A 20,062-nucleotide genomic window follows, 5' to 3' on the forward strand; every position below is an offset into this window, starting at 1 on the left:
TAATTTTAAGATTCAGTTTTTGTCTTTGAGTTCAATGTCATCAACCACCATGTGAATTGGTCAATTGAAAAGAATGTATTTATTTAAACACCTCTTACATATATCCTTCTATTTTTAAATTAATACCTATATGATAATTATATTACCTGCAGAATATTTCCGAGTTTTAGAGTTTTAAACTACATTATTTAATTAACTTTTACCAAAAAAAATCTAAATTTATGTGACTCCTCAGAGAGACATAAACAAAACGAAATCAACCTGTAATTCTAACACGTGGGAGTTTTTGACTTTGTACAAAATACCAAATTCTGTTGTATCAATGTCATTTAGTTAGAAAATAATCAAAATCTTCAAAACATTTTCACTGTAATTAACTGTAATCCCATAATAACCAGAAAGCATGTCATGAAATGCAGCAATGCTGTTTCATTTTTATGCAATCTTACAAAAAAAGGAAAAGGTGGGTTAGCAGTGCTACAACTTAGTCCAGCCAGTGGACCAATAAACAATTTTATTCATGCTATCAAAATATGAATAAAAAGTTTGGTTTTCAGTATTTCATTGATATGATTTTTTCTACTACTACTACTCGGGTATCTTGAAAGGCACTATACAAATCTAAGTTAAAATTATTATTATTAACTGTTATTATTTTCTCTTCTTAATTTTACATGGGTGAGACCAAATGTTGGAACTTAATTTATCCTTAGCATATATTTGCATTTAAGAAATGAGAAAACAGGCTTCTTTTTTGTCTAATAAAAATGTTAATGCCTTGCAAGGCTGAAACACCTGAAAGATGTTGAACATCATTTCCTGTGTATAGTTTTGAATATTTTCAGTGAATCATACAGGAGCAGATGGGAGTGGGAGCAGTGCATGCTATACTTCCATATTTGTTATTCTACTTTACTGGAATTTATGTAATATTAGATTAGATTAGATTAGATTAGATAGAACTTTATTAATCCCTCGGGTGGGTTCCTCTGGGAAATTCGATTTCCAAAAAAGCACAGCACCGACAGAAGTTACAGAGTTATGTTGCTGAATGTGTATTTTTGTGAAATTTTGGTCACCAAAAGATTCATGAAATACAGGGTGGGCCATTTATATGGATACACCGTAATAAAATGGGAATGGTTGGTGATATTAAAGTCCTGTTTGTGGCACATTAGTATATGTGAGGGGGCAAACTCCTCAAGATGGGTGGTGACCAAATTGGCCATTTAGAAGTCGGCCATCTTGGATACAACTTTTGCTTTTCCAATAGGAAGAGGGAAATGTGACACATCAAACGTATTGGTAATGTCACAAGGAAAACAATGGTGTGCTTGGTTTCAACGTAACTTTATTCTTTCATGAGTTATTTACAAGTTTCTGACCACTTATAAAATGTGTTCAATGTTCTGCCCATTGTGTTGGATTGTCAATGCAACCCTCTTCTCCCACTCTTCACACACTGATAGCAACACCGCAGGAAAAATGCCAGCACAGGCAGTTTCAGGTGCTGCACATCTCGTATCTTCACACCATAGACAATTGCCTTCAGATGACTCCAAAGATAAAAGTCTAAGGGGGTCAGATCGGGAGACCTTGGGGGCCATTCAACTGGCCCACGACGACCAATCCACTTTCCAGGAAACTGTTCATCTAGGAATGCTCGGACCTGGCACCCATAATGTGGTGGTATATATACCACACCAAACCATCACTTTTGTTGTTCCAACAGTCTTGGAGGGATCCACCCAACGTGGGTTAGTGTCAGACCAATAGCGGTGGTTTTGTTTGTTAACTTCACCATTCACATAAAAGTTTGCCTCATGACTGAACAAAATCTTCTGCGTGAACTGAGGGTCCTGTTCCAATTTTTGTTTTGCCCATTCTGCAAATTCTGTGCGCCGATCTGGGTCATCCTCGTTGAGATGCTGCAGTAGCTGGAGTTTGTAAGGGTGCCCTTTGTGAGTAGCTAATATCCGCCGAAGGGATGTTCGACTAATGCCACTCTCCAGTGACATGCGGCGAGTGCTACGCTGTGGGCTCTTGCTGAATGAAGCTAGGACAGCCACTGATGTTTCTTCATTAGTGACAGTTTTCTTGCGTCCACATTTTGGCAAATCCAACACTAAACCAGTTTCACGAAACTTAGCAAGCAGTTTGCTGACTGCAGCATGGGAGATGGGTGGTCTCGTAGGGTGTCTTGCATTGAAATCTGCTGCAATGACCCGGTTACTGCGTTCACCCGATATCAACACAATTTCGATCCGCTCCTCATGTGTTAACCTCTTCGACATGTCAATAATAATAATAATAATAATAATAATGGATTGGATTTATATAGCGCTTTTCAAGGCACCCAAAGCGCTTTACAATGCCACTATTCATTCACACACTGGTGGAGGCAAGCTACAGTTGTAGCCACAGCTGCCCTGGGGCAGACTGACAGAAGCAAGGCTGCCATATCGCGCCATCGGCCCCTCTGGCCAACACCAGTAGGCGGTAGGGTAAAGTGTCTTGCCCAAGGACACAACGACCAGGACAGAGAGCCCAGGGATCGAACTGGCGACCTTCCGGTTACAGATACGCTTCCCAACCCCCTGAGCCACGGTCGCCCCAATGTCAATGGCTGTGAACAAAGAGAAACTTGTAAATAACTCATGAAAGAATAAAGTTACGTTGAAACCAAGCACACCATTGTTTTTCTTGTGACATTACCAATAAGTTTGATGTGTCACATGGCCCTCTTCCTATTGGAAAAACAAAAGTTGTATCCAAGATGGATAGAAGATCCGACTTCTAAATGGCCACCATGGTCACCACCCGTCTTGAGGAGTTTGCCCCCTCACATATACTAATGTGCCACAATCAGGACTTTAATATCACCAACCATTCCCATGTTATTACGGTGTATCCATATAAATGGCCCACCCTGTAGATTACAGTATGGTGTATACACTTGCTACATGAACATGAATGCTGTGCATTAGATATAGAATATATCAGATAAAAACCAGCCTTTCTGTATTATTACATGTTTTTCTTGATCATATCCTGATCGCTTTTCATTCAAGACACAAAGATAAATGTAGCCACATAATTATGCATTATCACCAAAAAAATCTGTCTGTCTGTCTAGGATCGAGCCCCTAATCCAAGTGACCGTCGAACAGCCACCACCACACTAACTGTGGATGTACTGGACGGTGATGATTTGGGTCCAATGTTTCTACCATGTACGCTTGTGGGAAATACCCGTGATTGTAGTCCCATCACGTATAAGGCTAATGTGCTTGAGCTGACCGAGCCGGTAAGTTTGTGTTTGTTCTGTACTTTGTTGTATTTGTGTGTACTATGTGTACTTAGCTTTAATTTTTGTAGCAATGTCCATTTGTGGATCACTTACTGTCTTCAGTGGACAATGATAACATGTATACACTCGCCGCCACTTTATTAAGTACACTGGTTCAGCTACTCATAACACAACATCAGCCAATCATATGGCAGTAACTCAATGCATTTAGGCATATAGACATTGTCAAGACAACCTGGTCAAGTTTGAACAGCAGCAGAATGGGGAAGACAGAGCATTGTTGATGCCAGTCGGGCTAGTCTTAGTATTTCAAGGTTCAAGGTTCTTTATTTGTCACATGCATAGTTATACAAGTATAACACACAGTGAAATGTAGCCTGACACGCTCCTCGACATGTGCAAAAATTGGGGGGGGGGTGTAGAGGAAGAACATTATATATATATATACATATAGTATGTACACTGGGTGAATGTGCAGTAGTAGCAGCAGGCAGGTGAATTCTGTACATTAATATGAATAGACATCTGACTTTTCAGAAACTGCTAATCTCCTGGGATTTTTCTGAATTATCATTTCTTGATTTAGGTAATATCATACAGAGTTACTTTAGTTACAACCTTTTAGTTCCCTAATTTCCAGTAAAATGAAACTCTGTTGGCAGATTGCAGATGGTTTAGAAACTTAGGGGAAACTGCAATTATTAACCACAGGGTATATTGATAGACTGTGTCACTATGGATATCTTCACTTTCTTGTCTTCGAGCTTTCAAATCAAGGTCTAATGCCAATTCAAGCCAAATGTATTTACTCACTTTGGCATTTAAAATGTAGCTCGTTTTGCTGTAAACTACAGACTATGTAATTAGAATGGGGGCTAAATTTTTTTGTACACTCTAAAAAAAACATGCAATTTCATTCTATATGTTAACTCCTGCAGAACCCATTGTAGGTTTTTCATAAGGAATTAGAGCCATTTGAAAAGGAACCCTGATATTTTAATAATAAGACCTTGTCAAGCAATGTCTGCTGGGAGTTACAATTTGCATAAAAAAAGGATTTTACTGTGTTTATACAAATGACTAATGAGCATCATTGTATACAGGGAATGTCTTGGTTTTATATTTTTGAAATACAAGTAGGTATTGTTTTCCTTCGATTATGGCAAAATTGTATGGCGGATGAAACTGCTATCCTAAAATATGTCATGTGTGGCCATCAAAGAGTTCTTGACATTCAAAGTTTGTCTTTTATAGATCCGGCTGTTACTCTCTTTTGTATGAACAAGTGTTTCAGGGCAGATTCTGCAACACTGTAGCCCATATTTATGCTTACACAGCTGTATGTACTTTTGCATTTGTATCTGTGGCATTTAGCTGATGCTATTGTCTGGAGAAACTCAGAGTACAACTTTGTAAACAAGGGGGGGGAAAGTTGCTTTAGGCAAAATCTTCAGCTATGACAAGTCAGCAGTGCATTCATCCCTTACAACACATATACACACACCTGCACACACCCTTGATGGTGACAAGCTAGCAGTGCGTTCATGCCTTAATGCCCCCCATTCACCGACACACATGTACATAAATCCAGTATCACAGCCGTGGACCGGACACCGTCTTCTTCATCTCTCTATTTTACACTGAGATAGTTGTCGCATGCACACACATGTGCTGACTCTGCTCCAGACAGGCTGAAGGAACTATTTCTCTGCCTCAAGATTTCTCTTTTCACCTCTCTCTCTCTCAGACACACACACACACAGACACACACACTCTCTCTCTCTCTCTTTCCAGCCAGAGGAGACAGTCTTGGCTGGGAGGAAAAACAGGAGTAAATCAACTTTACAGCTTGTGGTTTTCAGAAGGAGTAAGTGTATGTGGACAAGGACAGGGTTTAAGATGGAGATTGGGGGGGGGGGGGGGGGGGGATCTGGTGGATGGGGAGAGGGGAGTGAAAGACAAAGGGGGGGAGGGGCTAGGCAGAAACAAACTGTTTTTCCTGGGAGTTACAATTTGCATAAAAAGAGGATTTTACTATACTGTCTATACAAATGACTAATGAGCATCATTGTATACAGGGAATGTCTTGGTTTTCTATTTTTGAAATACAAATAGCTGTTTTTTTTCCTTTGATTATGGCAAAATTGTATGGCGGATGAAACTGCTACCCTGATATATGTCACAAAATGATACTATGTGTGGCCTTCAAAGTGCTCTTGACAGTCAAAGTTTGTCTTTCATAGATCCAGCTATTACTCTCTTCTGCATGAACAAGTGTTACGGGGCAGATTCTGCAAATCTTGAGGGGTCACAAAACCTATTTGACTGCCAGCACCCACATGATCATCATTAAGGAAAATCATTAAGAAATCTATTTCATAACAGATTACCTTAGGCAAATGACTGCCATGTATTTACTGCTATGACAGGTCAGAATGAAAAAGGTCCTTCATATAGAGCTGTCCTCTAAAGAATACAGTCTTATTTATCTTTAGGCTGCTCCCACCACAGAGCATCATTTCATCTCACCCTCCTTTGTCACGCCAAATGTCCCCCTTCACTACATCATGCAGTGATGTAGTGAAGGGGGACATGCAGCTTGTTGCTGAAGGAGGACACTACATCTGTGATCCGTGATCGTCCTCTTTGCCGTTCTAGTAACTCTGTACTCACCATGCTTTGTCCAGTATATCCACTACCCCTCCTCTCCACATGTCCAAACCACCTCAGTCTTGTCTCTCTAACTTTGTCCTCAATCTGCTCACCCTGAGCCGTCCCACTGATACACTCATGTCTAATCCTGTGCATCTTGGTAGCTCCAATTGAAAACCGTAACATATTTAGCTTTGCCACCTCCACCCTGGCCTCCTGTCTTTTTTTAGTGCCGCTGTCTCTAAGCCATACATCATAGCAAGTCTCACTACCATCTTGTAAATCTTCCCTTTCACTCTTGCTGCTATCCTTCTGTCACAAATCACCCCTGACACTCATCTCCACCCATTCCACCCTGCCTGCATTCTCTTCACCTACGTTGTGTACTGTCCGTCCATCCAAAACAACGGAGAAGGGCATTGTCCATGATGAGTTTAAAAACCCCAGCTGCAGTATTTAAACTAATCTATTTTCAGTATCTCTACACCTTACATGTGCACCTTTCCTCTTGTTTCTCTCTCATTCACACAATTCTGTCTCAATTCCACAAACTTTTTATGAGAATACACCAAAGTCATTTGTGTCTTGTATCTGCCTCCCGACTGTCAAAAATCCCCATGAATAAAGAAATTAGAACTTTAAATTCACACTTTTATTTATTTATTTTTGTCATGAGATGCATTGAAAGAGAAAGTAATGTAGTTTCTTTATCACAGATATCTGGAAAATTGTATATATTTTGTATTTCTGTATGGAAATTTAAAAGACATGAGCACTGGCAAAAAGAAAATAACAAAAGATGTCTCTGAGTTATGAAAGGTAAGGGAGAAATAAAGCAGTTTTGGAGATTACTTCCTTCCTTACTTGGAATTAAAATTTGCGGGAATGGGTTTGACTTTATTTATTTTTTTATTTTGTGAATTCAGTTCATAATTTTAAAGTTCTTCTTTTTAGTGCAGAACATAACAAATAACTGCTTTAATTGTACCTTTTTATTCATTTTTCAAGGTAGTTCATTTTTCATTAAAAATCAAGCATTGCTTTTGCAAAGCAGGCTTAAGCCTTTATATATTTCCTTTGTCCACAAGTTAGTCAAAGTATGAGTGTGTCTGTAACTGAGGCCTTCTAGGAAGATTTGTCTGTATTAATCAACCCCTGTGGTCTTGGTTAATACAGTATAATTGTCAGTTCTGGCCTTTGCTTAAAGATAAAAAGAAAGTTCAATGACGTATTCTTGGAATAAATAAATGCAAAATCTCTTTTTCTCATAACCCATGATTTGGCTAGCATGACAGCAGTGTAGATGAATATCTACTTCCAGCTTTCAGAATAATGAGAACTTTGACTGTTTGAATGACACACACTATATTAAATTTGCATGTTATATTTTCTGTTTCTGATTTGCTTCTAATGCACTGTGCAGAGATTCTTCTTCTTATGGTTACACTTTGACACTGAAACACTGAACCAACAGTGCTCTTTTATGCCTTACAGTGTCACTATTTTGGTCAAATGTAATCATTTCTCTTGAAAGAAATTACAGCAGCTATAAGCCTTCCTCCCTCTCTCTGATTGGTGTTTATATACATAGTAATACACAATATTATATGCACTCACATACATTTAAATGATCAGCACAATGCTTAAACTGTGCTTTTTTTCCTCATCGGTTGCCTTTGGTGCCTTTACTACCAGTGTCGCAGTTTGGCTAGATGAACGAGCAGACTGTGTGCTTTGACAGTGGCAGCTGCTCTGCACATTTCCATTTTACCAAGGAGAAAGGAGCAATTTGAATTTTACCAAAAGTCTTAGAACTGAAGAAAGCTTGCATAAACATCATTATCAAATCCATCCAGAGTGAAAAAACAGGAACAGCTTGCAGAAACTGAAGAGAAGGGTAAAGGGTTATGCTGTGCAACAGTTTTTCGTGAAACACTCAAAGGTTTAACCTGAAGAATTGATGAGCATTTAAGTTACTGGGTGGTATTTTTATGCCAACAGCAGGTCTCCTGTTGGTTTGGAAGCAAAGAACTGAGGAGGTGCAGGGAGATAGGTGAAGCTATAGAAAGAATGGAACGACAGCAACAAGCTGCTGTTCCTGGTACAAGAAAATTGGGGAGGGGAGGAATGAGCGAGGAGGAGAGAAAAGGCACTGTAATAGTTTGAGTCCTAATCAGGCTGATGAGAGATGACAACCTCAGAGCCTTGGAGCCAGGATAACTATTCTCTCTCTGTGTCTTTCTTCCTCACATACACACACACACACCCCAAGATGCTGGTCATTATGCCGAGGAGTTGGCTGTCAGGCCATGTTCACACATACACTTCAAAAACACTGCCATCTCTGCAGCTCAGTATTTCATAGCTGTAAGGGATAAACCTGATTATTGACCGAGACTTGACCAATAATTTAGTTTATCATTAAATCATACTGCAATTGACTGGCAACAAGATGCATGATGCAAAGAATACAGTACTCTGTCTGTAATAACAGTATTTTTTGTTGTTGTTGTTTTTTCCTGCACTGACACACTCAGCTTCCTTCTGCAAATTCACATCTGTTACTTGTCCACATATAGTTATATGGGAGTGTGACAAGTTCCCATTGCAACATAAAGTCTTGCCGTGCACTTTTGTGTAGCTCGGTAGCCAGCACAAAGCTTCTTCTGACCACCAAATGCCCTCCAAGATTTTTCCCCCCGCTATTGATCGCCTCGCTGCTCCCTGGATCAGACACCTGCCTGCACAGCGGCTGCCCATTTGCTCATTAGTTCCTCAGCATATACGCATATATACATGCACATATATGTAAATACATATATATAAACACTACCAGTCATAAGTTTGGACACTTCTTCTCATTATTTATTTCTTTTTTTTTTCACATTTGTTACATTGTAGATACATACTGAAGACATCAAAACTATGAAGCAAGATACACTGAATTATGGAAAAAATTATAAATACCCCTAAATATGTCTTATATTTCAGATTCCTCAAAGTAGCCAACTTTTGCTTTGTTGACAGCGCTGCGTGATATAGTCACCTGAAATAGTTTTCACTTCACAAGTGTGACTTGTCAGGGTTCATTTGGGGAATCTCTTGCCTTTTTAGTGCGGTTGGGACCATCAGTTGTGTTGTGCGGGAGTCACAGCTGACAGTCCTATTTGACAACTATTAGAATTCATATTATGGCAAGAACCAATCAGCTAAGTAGAGAGAAACGACAGTCCATCATTACTTTAAGAGCTGAAGGTCAGTCAGTCCAGAAAATTGCTAAAACTTTGAATGTGACGAAACAGGCTGACATGAGGGGACCGCCCCAGGAAAGGAAGACCAAGAGTCACCTCTGCTGCTGAAGATAAATTCATCTGAGTCACCAGCCTCAGAAATCACAAGTTAACAGCACCTCAAATTAAAGCCCAGATAAATGCTACACAGAGGTCCAGTAGCAGACACATCTCTACATGAGCTGTTCAGAGGAGACTGTGTGAATCAGGCCTTTATGGTCAAACAACTGCTAAGAAACCACGACTAAGGAAAAGCAACAAGCAGAAGAGATTTGTTTGGGCCAAGAAACACAGGGAAGGAACTTAGTGGAAATCTGTGTTTTGGTCTGATGAGTCCAATTTGAGATCTTTGGTTCCACCTGCTGTGTCTTTGTGCAACGCAGAAAAGGTAAATGGATGCTCTCTACATGCATGGTTCCCACTGTGAACCATGGAGGAGGAGGTGTGATGGTGTGGCGGTGCTTTGCTGGTGACACTGTTGGGGATTTATTCGAAATTCAAAGCACACTGAACCAGCATCCTGTAGCGACATGTCATCCCATCTGGTTTGCGTTTAGATGGACCATCATTAATTTTTCAACAGGACAATGACCCCAAACACACCTCCAGGCTACGTAAGGGCTGTTTGACCAAGAAGGAGAGTGATGGAGTGCTGCGCCAGTCACCTGAACTAAACCCAGTCGAGATGGTTTGGGATGAGATGGACCACAGAGTGACGGCAAAATGGTCAACAAGTGCTCAGCATCTCTGGGAACTCTTTCAAGACTGGTGGAAAACCATTTCAGACGACTACCTCGTGAAGCTCAGCAAGAGAATGCCAAGAGTGTGCAAAGCAGTAATCAAATTAAAGGGTGGCTTTTTTGAAGGATCTAAACTCTAAAACATTTTTTGAGTCATTTCACACTTTTTTTATTTACTACATAATTACATATGTGCTCATTCATAGTTTTGATGCCTTCAGTGAGAATTTACAATGTAAGTAGTCATGAAAATAAAGAAAAAATATGAGGTGTGTCCAAACTTTTCACTTTTCTAGAGCAAAGCAGGTAAATAGCTTTCAGTATTACCTGCAGCTTGACTTGCTATGTTGATCTTTTTTTAACCCCCAGCTTATTATTTGGCCCAGTTATATCAGACTAAACCAAATACTCAAATAAAATTCTTAAGTTTATAACTAAGCTTAAGAGTGGCAGTAGCCAACAACTGATCTTCATGGAGTAACCCCAGTTTTGCCCAGTCCAGCCGAAGATGAAAGAGGCAGAAAAACTACTATATTTAAAAGTTGTAAGAATATTACATGGTATAGAAGCCAAATCAATCACATTACTGAGCAGTTTTTCTTAATGGTTTAAAAGTATTCGTGTGTATAAATTGGCTGTAGCGATTAATGGACTTTATTATTTTATTAATTTCCAAAATCGTTAGTTGCTTAACTTAAATACTAAACAGCAATTCAGTGACAGTGCCAGAGCCCTGACACTTCTAAGTAAATTTGATTTTGACCGTTTAAAATTTAATTTGGACCGTCTCTTAAAATTAATAGACATAAGTGATGGATCACTTTATAATAAAGCAATGCAATAAAAAAGCCTGATTAAAAAAAAATCCAGAGATCTCTGACTGAGCTGATGTGTGTTTATAAAGTCAAAAGCCCTGCTTTAAAATCAGGTTGTGGTCAAGTAGTCTTTTCTGTTTAGGAAAGTTCCTAATTGAGTGAAATGACCCAGTATAAAGTATGAGCTTATATAACTTTCTAAATTCTACAAAAAAAAAATCATCAGTTTTGCTGGTTTGGGCTTAGCTGACGTGGACTGACTCAAGAATTTCTTCATGCTTTTTTTTACCAGCTAGTCAGTTAATAAGCCAAGCCATGCAGCAGCATGAAGAGCTTAAATAGAAGTGAGTGACTTCCCTGGAGATGCGTCACAATCATATCAAAGTTTGTGTATGCCCGTAGATAATGTGGCGGGAGTGATGGAGTAATTGACAGTATGAATGATAAATTATTTACAGTGTCACAACAGTATTGCCTCCACCGTCACAAATCACAGGCTGACTCTCACATCGCTTTTGTAGTTCTTGTTGTCAGTGCTTTTTTTCCTCATTGACAAAGTTAAATGGTGTCAATAACTAAAATTACAGTGGCACTCTTGCAGTGTTTTAGCGACCTGGTTGTCTTTCGGGGGCTTTAAGTTTCTTCCATGCTGCATTAACATCTCCCTGTCTCCCTTCACTCCTGACAGATTCATCTCCCTTCTATATATTTAAACCCTCTTTTACTCCACTCCATTACTCCCCATAACTTCTTCTCTGCCGGTGTTTTCGCTCCCTTCCTCTTCAGGCAACAGCAAAGATGGCTCGGTGAAGGCTGGTAGATTTTAAGTGGTGCATGACAGGTGCGGCAGTTAAATGTTGTGTCATAGCAGGTGTGTACGGTGCATGCATGTCTATGGGAGGATGCGTATTTAGAAAAACTCGCAGGCTTGTTGTTGTGCTTTGTTTGGCATTTTATTTCCTTAGTGATCATAATTTATTCCCATGGACATGTTATATTTCTCCCATCGGGGGTCTTCTCATTGCACGGACCACAGCAATATCGCACTGTCGTAAGTCAACATTATAGCCCGGCCACGTTAGTATGCAGATGGAGCCAGATTCTCAACTCCTGTGTATTTGTGTGTTTGAGTGTGTGTGCGTGGGTGTGTGCACAATATATATTACCATTTATATGCTGCACTTATATAATACATTTTAGTGTGTGGATGTGCATATTTACCCTCCTGTGTGATTTTTAAATTTACTCCAATTTTGTGTTGTCTTCAACAATACATTTTCCTGTTCTGCTGCTCCGATGTTTCCTCTGCTTGGATATAGTTTGTGCATTAAAATAACTTTTCCCAGACCACCAGTAATTAAATAATTGCTATGTCTTCCTCCTAATTTTAGCAGAGCTTCTGTTATCACACACACAACGTTGGCAGTGGATGTTAAAAGTGCTGTCCTATGTCCAAGTTTGATTGATTCATTGTTTTTCTCTCTCACTCTGTGGAAAATATTTCTCCAGAGTAAGGTGAATCCGCTCAATGTGACTCCACCCATACAAGCTGTGGACCAGGACAGAAACATACAACCTCCCTCTGACAGGCCGGGGATCCTGTATTCCATCCTTATTGGTAGGTTTGTTTGTTTTTACTAAACATTTTAGGAAGCTATTTAATAAATGGCAAAGCGGTACAGTGGTTTGCAGTCACGTCACAGCAAGGAGGTTCTGGGTTAGAACCCTCTGGCCTGCTTGGTCCTTGGTGTGTCGAGTTTGCTTGTACTCTGTGTGCCCACGTGAGTTCTCTCCAGGTCCTCTGGCTTCCTCCCACAACCTAAAAGGCATGTTGGGTTAATTGTTACATCTAAATTGGCTGTAGGTGAAAAGGAAAAATAGCATCCTTATGTTTTTGTTGTTGTTGGGGTTTTTTTTTTTACCCAAACAATTTTAAATTCACATATTTTTTTTAAGACTGATTGGTGAAACATTATTTAACATGCCACTTACACAGGGCAATACGCTCTGACTCTGTTCTTTCGAGATTATCTTGTCAAATGTAGATCAGTGGTATTGCGGTTCCTTAGGCTAGATTTAAGGCCCAATGCTAACGTCCACACTCAGAAATTTTAATATAAAAGTAAAAAGCGCATGAATTATTGTATCTTAAAGGCTGCCTTGTACTATATTATTTCCACTAGAGCACTTTGTTGTCTAAATGCAGGCTTACTTGGTGGTCCTAGATGATCCGAATTTAAGTAGTAGAATTTAAGCAAGAACATTCAGCCATCAAGCCCATTTCCTTTGGAACCAGCTCCCGGTTTAGGTTTAGGAGATGCATGTTCTCTACTTTTAAGAGTGTATGCATATCCTGTATGGCATAAGAGAGGCTTAAAATGTTCCTTTTTAAAAAAGCTTAGTTACACCTGGATCAAATGATCCCAAACCAAACCATCCCACTGTTTTAGGCTCATGATACACAGAGAACTCCATTTATTTATTTTCCCTTTCATATATGTCATTATGTTTTGTGTTCCATCCTGTTTGTTGCTCATGGTTTCAGCTTTCTGTCATTTATTTCCCCCCACCAACCTCAGGTAATAAGGTTGGTGAGAGCATCTGAGCCTTTTTTGTTAAAGGTTTTTCTTGAACCTCTTCTTTTCCACCGTTACCAGGTGCTTTGTTGTAGGGGATTGTTGGATTGATGGGGTTCTCTCACTAATCAGTGTTTTTACTTTACAGTATAAAGCACCCTGAGCTGCCTGTTGTGTACTAGCACTGTATAAATAAGCTGTGCTGAATCAAATGGAATCAAGTAACACACCTACAGAAGCACCACAGCTGCACACACATTTGCCATCAGAGTGGAGAATGAGACCAGGCCTAAATGTCCATAAGGCTTTTGATGAAGCAACTTAAATAGACAGTGATAAAAAAGTATGCTCTGGACAGTTTGTGAAAGATAACATTTTACAGAATTACAGAGGTGGAATTGTTTCTCATTAGTGCTTTATACGTATCTAAAACTATAGGACAACTGTGCATCATACAAAATATTTTGATTACCATTTGAAACTATAAAATGCAGCATAACAACAACTTCAACAAGTCAGGATGTGCATAGTCTGTAGAAATGTACTGACATGACTTGACACAGGCTTGATTAAATTTCCCAGACCCCTCCTGTGAAACTAATCTCTCTCTGAGTGAGGATTATTAGAGAAAGTGTGACAATGGGCAAAGAAAAAAGATGTTGCAGCTTTGCAGCTCATCCAACATTATGATTCTAAATCTAAAAACAGAAATTACTGTTGAAAGTAAGCTGAGGAATATTTAATGTGAACTGCAGTGGTTTTGGTTACACTACTTGTGATTTTTAATGAAGGATCTGACAAATATTTGAAGTGCCATTAATGGAGGCAGTTTAAATAAATCAAAGTGAGGCTTTTATTTTACTGTTAAACATCTAAATGCGCCAGTTCACCTGAAAAAGCAAGAAACACGCAGGAGGTAAAAAGACACAGAGAAGATGGGAATTGCAGCACTATTTATGCACAAAAAACCATTTATACACAAAAGGGTAATCAGGAAATAGGACACAACGGGGTAACTAAACACAGGTAAAGATAATCAAGGACAATGAGACAGGAGGGGGAGTAAAACATTTAACACAGGAGACAAATAACTATCAAAATAAGACTGGAGTTGATAATCTAACAGGGAAATGTAGACATATGAGTAAACTTTAAAAAAAAAAAAGTAATTTATACAGGAGGATGAGATGAGATTTTTGTGAGACCACAAATTAAAATCTAAAACAAACAGTAAGTAATCTAATAACTAAAAACTGAAAATATTAAGGAAATAGAAAAAGATGCAAATGTAAATAGTAATAAAAGTAAAAAGAAGGAAACATTTAACAACTTGAAAAAAGTCCTCCATATGAGACGTCTGTCCAGTTGTACTCTTGCTGCATGTCGTACTTGGCCCTCATTCTTTCTGAACTAACATAGAAATAACATTAAAAGAAAGGGCTTTTGCAAAATTAAGATGCTTAATATATTTACCTAAGCTTGGATTCTAGGTAAAAACACATGCCTTAGAAATAATAATAAAAAAAAGATATAATATTGGGCACTCACTCAAAGAAATTTATGTAGCACATTTCATTCCAAGTGGAGGCACAAAGTATCCATAAACATAGTAGAAATAATCTGTCTTGCAACGTGCCATCTCTCAAAAGCCAGTCAGATCAATGCTAGCTGCTGTAGCTGTAAAGATGTAACATAGACCGAAGTGCACACTTGAGAAATGTGATTGTGTACATCTGCCTGTGTTGCTGCTCTTTTTACCAGAGCTTGATTTCCCCATTGAACAATGTAGCCTTCATAGGAATCATATATGTACGGGCGGTGTGTACCTGTTGCGAGCTGCGATCTTTAAACTGGGAGCATTATCCAAGTCTCTTGCCTTGGAGTCTCCCTCTAGAAACCCATCAAGCAAACATAAAGTGATTCTAACACAAATGTTTCCTCCCCTCTCCCACAGCAGTATATCTTCTGTTAAAAATGCATTTTTGGTTTGCTCTTACTGTTTGTGTTTGTTGTCCTCTCTCTTCCAGGCAAACCAGAGTCCTATGTAGAATATTTCCGCTTAAACAGAACCACAGCAGAACTTCTGCTACTGAAGCCCATCGACAGAGAGCACTACCACAGATTTGATCTGGTGATCAAGGTGAGAAACACTGCAGCAGCAAACAAGGCAGTTTTAATGAGATTTTCTTTTTTCTTGCATGTTTCTTCTACCTCAAAGAAACCCGCCAGTTCACTCTGTAGTGCTTTTTTTAATGCCTTTAATCTACAAATATTCATCAAGTTGATCAGCAAATCTCTAAGTCCTAATAAAGACTGTTTATATTAGGTTTATTTATTTCCTGACGATTAAAAGTAGTCTGCCATGAAGACATTTAAATGATAGTCATTTTAAAGCATTCGCTATAGTAGTATGCATATATATATATATATATATATATTAGGGGTGCAACGATACACAAAATTCACGGTTCGGTTCGATACTTTGGTGTCACGGTTCGATATTTTTTCGATACAAAAAAAATGTTCATGCCTTTTTAATTTGTCATTTATTAAAATTATAAATATATATTTTAACTCAAAAGTTCAGTTTTTGAATTTAATGTTGCTGAAACAACAAAGTAATAAAAATAAATAAATCTATCTGATTGAGGAATCACTCATCTTTGGAAAAGAGTTTATTACAGAGAAATGGCTCTTTCCAAAATAAGAGCTATACTATCCGCTTCTTCTGGGCTATATTCTCAGCAGCATATTAAACATATCAGGTCCCCATAAGGAGAATCATGTGCTAACGGCTGTCTAAATGACTCGGGTAAGGTTTGTAGCATGCGTGCTTGTTGTTTTTGTCTGCTTCCACTTGTCTTTGCACTAGGATGATGTCGGCGTAAATGTGCAGTCATATTCGTTGTGTTCCCACTAGTGCTTTCAGGTTAATCTCGTTGAAATGACGTTAACGCCACAACACGGCAAATCTCCGTTAACGAGCTACCGCGGATCGCCCCGTGCGTGGGGCTGGACGGCCAACACGTTAACGAGCTAACTGCGCTAACGCACTAGTTCCCACCAATGTAATTGAGCATTGCGTGGCACATCTGACATACTTTTAGTTTTGTCCATGACGCGCTTACCTTCAGGGTCATACGTCACATGAAAACCAAAATAGTTCCAAACGCCACATCTGAATGAGGGTGGGGGAGGTTCAATTTGCCATGTTGCAAGGAGAGCTTAACTTCTGTCTCACTAGCTTGCCCTGCACTCAGTGAATCTGCACTCGACTACTCCGCCTAGGCTGCACTGTCGAGTGCAGATCCACTGAGCGCTCAACACAGACAGCATCGTCAGAAGGAAAGTTGATAAAATAAATTTAAAATTTTGTATTGTTCGATACATATGCGTACCAAACCGAAAGCACTGTATCGAACGGTTCAATATCGATACTAGTATTGTTGCACCCCTAATATACACACACACACACACATATATATATATATATATATATATATATATATATATATATATATGTATGTGTGTGTGTGTATATATATATATATATATATGTTACACTACTCTCACATACTTACAGAATTTTACAACTAATAGCTCTTTCAAAAAAATGAATAAATAATGAAAGGAAAGGCAACAGAAGGGAGCAAAGTAACAGAAATACACTGGTTTTTTAATAATCCACCTGAGGTAAACTAAAAGGATTGGTACACATTTATTTGTACAAAACAATTTATTTTGCCGTTGTGAAATGAAAGAAGGACGTTTCATGACTTTAGTACAAACAATAACAGGTAAAGTAGGGTCTTTGGTCAGATACAGTATGTGACCAGCACCTCAGTGGTCACCGCCTCAGATGTTTCTTGTAACATTTAAAATCCTTCTCGAAGGACAACGATCAACTACACTCCATCAAGCCACTCTGAATGAAAGATTTATAAGTGCTGGTTTGGAGTTTGCCAGATGCATTGAAGGATTATTAGAGCATGAGGAAAAAATATGATCCGATGTGCCAAAAACTATTTGGGATGAACTCCAAGAACTCTGCCTGATGAGCACCAAGCACTGGTGTTCATTAAGCTCACTAATGCTATCCCTACAGTGAAGCATGGTTATAGCATCATAATGCTAAAAGAGCGTTTCTCACCATTAGGGACACGGAGACTGCTCAAAATTAAAAAGAATATGAACAAACCAAAACACAGTAACTGTTCATCTTTTAAGAGATCATACCAGTGGCGGCTGGCCCATAGGGGGCGCTCGGGCTCCGCCCCCCCAAATGTGGAGGAGTAAAAATATATATTTTTAAAAAATTCATCAATGATAGTTTTACTATGTGTGTGCCCATATACAGCCAGGCGTATTTTAACATTTTCACCAGCTGACTCATTAAAGTTCAACCAACAAACGGTGTTTTTCTTCTTCTGGGGCGCTCGTCAAAGCGCCCTTGATATGCAGCGAAATAGCCTATCATTAAATGGTTGCCAGGGGAAAATAATAAATATTTGACCTATCAGCGTCGCTGAATTAAATGGTTTGGGGGCGCTTAAAATTGCGCCCCTGCAGAAAACGCGCGAAGATTTGCTGTTCTAGAATTTTACCTCAGTCAGTAGCCTAAGTGAGCTATAAGGTCAGAGAGAGACGATGGCAGCGGTATTGTTAACGGTTGAGGCACAGCCTCCCCCAAATTCGGTTAGATCGCTTCTAACCTACCCTTTTGCCAGAAGGACAATGGCAGAAAAACTGCAAATTAAAGAGTTGGGACCTGACAAGCCCGAAATTCAACTAACCCAGGCAACGAAGGAGAAGTCAAAAGCATACAACAGGACTTTTTGTCGGAGTTGGTTCCAGCGCAAGTCGTGGCTGACAGGCTGTGGAACAGCTAATGCACTTTTTTGTTTCCCGTGCATACTGTTCAAAAGTGACAAGTGTGATTTGACGTGGACACAATCTGGACAAACCGACTTAAAGCACCTCTCCGAACGAATCAAGAAACATGAAAGCTCACGAGTTCATATGGACAACAGTGTAAAGCTAGCTGTGCTAGGGAAAACTAGCATAGCGGCGCAGCTAGATGATGGACATCGGATTGCTTTAAGAAGGCACAACGAAGAGGTAGATAAAAACCGTCATATTTTATCTAAAATCATCGATTGTATTAAGTTTTGTGGTGCTTTTGAGCTAGCAATGCGGGGACATGATGAAAGTGATTCCTCAGACAATCCAGGGATTTTTAGAGGTTTAGTCGACTTGATGGCATCAATTGATCACGACTTGAGGCCATATTTACTCTCTTTCTCCATCCCTCTCTCTTTCTCTCTTTAGCCCACCCCCCAATCAGTTTACAGTTGTTGTTTTCAATAGTTATTTTTCATTCATTCAAAAAAAAAAAAAAAAAATCTGTTCATGTTCATTTTTACAAATCTATACAAATGGCCAGAATATGGTTGTTCATTTTTACAAATCTATACAAATGGCCAGAATATGGTTGTTCATTTTAAATTTAAATTAAAATTGTGTTGTTTGATGTACTCATTAAATGGGTCATTTTAGTCGATATCATAAAAATTGCCCCCCCTGAGATTTTTTTCAGGAGCCGCCACTGGATCATACTCATGTGGATTTGACACAAGTCTGAATATACTTGAGTGGACTTGAAACCCACAGAATATCTATAGAAAAACCTTGAGATGGCATCCATTCTTTGTGATGAATCATGAAAGGTTTTTCCAAATAAAAGCTCTACTGCCTGCCAATGCACTGGATGAAGGGTTGGAATGCTTTTGCAAAGAAAGATTCTTGTTTTTAAAATGACAATTTCTCAAAAGCATGTTTTCGTTTGCTCATTGTCAGTTCTACATACTTCTAATGTTACGTTGCCAAAATGTAAGCAAACGTAGACAAAAAACGGGTCTCAAATTAGTACGTTAGCCCTGACCTGTAGCTGAACTTTCATTACGGATCCATGTTAGCATTTTTCACTTGTAAAATAGCAGAGAAGCCACACTATACAACTCTACTGGTTACTTAAATAAACTTAAAAAAACAAAAGAAAAGAAAAAGAAAAAAAGACTGGAACTCAGAAATAAATCATCAACTCATACTTTTTCAGCAGCACTTAAACCTTTGAACTTGACTTACCAATTTCCTTAGAGAAATCATTTCATAAAATGACAGACTGATTAAACAGAATCACCAGCACAAACAAAAAAAGCACACTTGTTACTATTTTCAGCATGTGGAACTGTAATACATGGGTAGTCGCAGCATCTGTCATATCACTGTGTGTAATTTCGTCAACCACTGTAAAGACATAAAGGCTTAGCAGCGTGATTTATGGCTGGTCAGTTAGAGAAGATTCAAAGCTAAATTGGTTGTTATTACACTTTCCTCTCTCCCCTTTAGGCAGAACAGGACAACGGCCACCCCCTGCCAGCTTTCGCCAGCCTTCAAATCGAAGTTCTGGATGAAAACAACCAGGCACCCTACTTCCTGCAGCCTAGTTACCATGGCTACATCAGTGAGGCATCGCCAGTGGGAACCACCATAGCGACCAGCGCCAGCCTATCTGTACCACTGGCCATAATAGCACTGGATAATGATGTGGAGGAGGTATGATGAACATGTACAGAGCTGTGATTGATTACAAAAACAAAAACTAAATATTGTTGTTACT

At 39.1% G+C, this 20,062-nt stretch overlaps 1 protein-coding gene across 1 annotated transcript in view; it reads left to right on the top strand.

The window, feature by feature from the left end:
• Positions 1-20,062, top strand: part of LOC101480347 (protocadherin-15) — a 214,916-nt gene that overhangs the window by 53,402 nt on the left and 141,452 nt on the right. Inside the window, exons 10-13 of the mRNA XM_076887498.1 lie at positions 3,137-3,307; positions 12,317-12,425; positions 15,411-15,523; positions 19,792-19,998. Of these exons, the coding sequence (XP_076743613.1) occupies positions 3,137-3,307; positions 12,317-12,425; positions 15,411-15,523; positions 19,792-19,998 (600 nt within the window). The remainder of the gene's footprint in view (positions 1-3,136; positions 3,308-12,316; positions 12,426-15,410; positions 15,524-19,791; positions 19,999-20,062) is intronic.

The sequence above is a fragment of the Maylandia zebra genome, linkage group LG8 (assembly GCF_041146795.1).
Source record: "Maylandia zebra isolate NMK-2024a linkage group LG8, Mzebra_GT3a, whole genome shotgun sequence".
Classification (NCBI taxonomy): domain Eukaryota; kingdom Metazoa; phylum Chordata; class Actinopteri; order Cichliformes; family Cichlidae; genus Maylandia; species Maylandia zebra.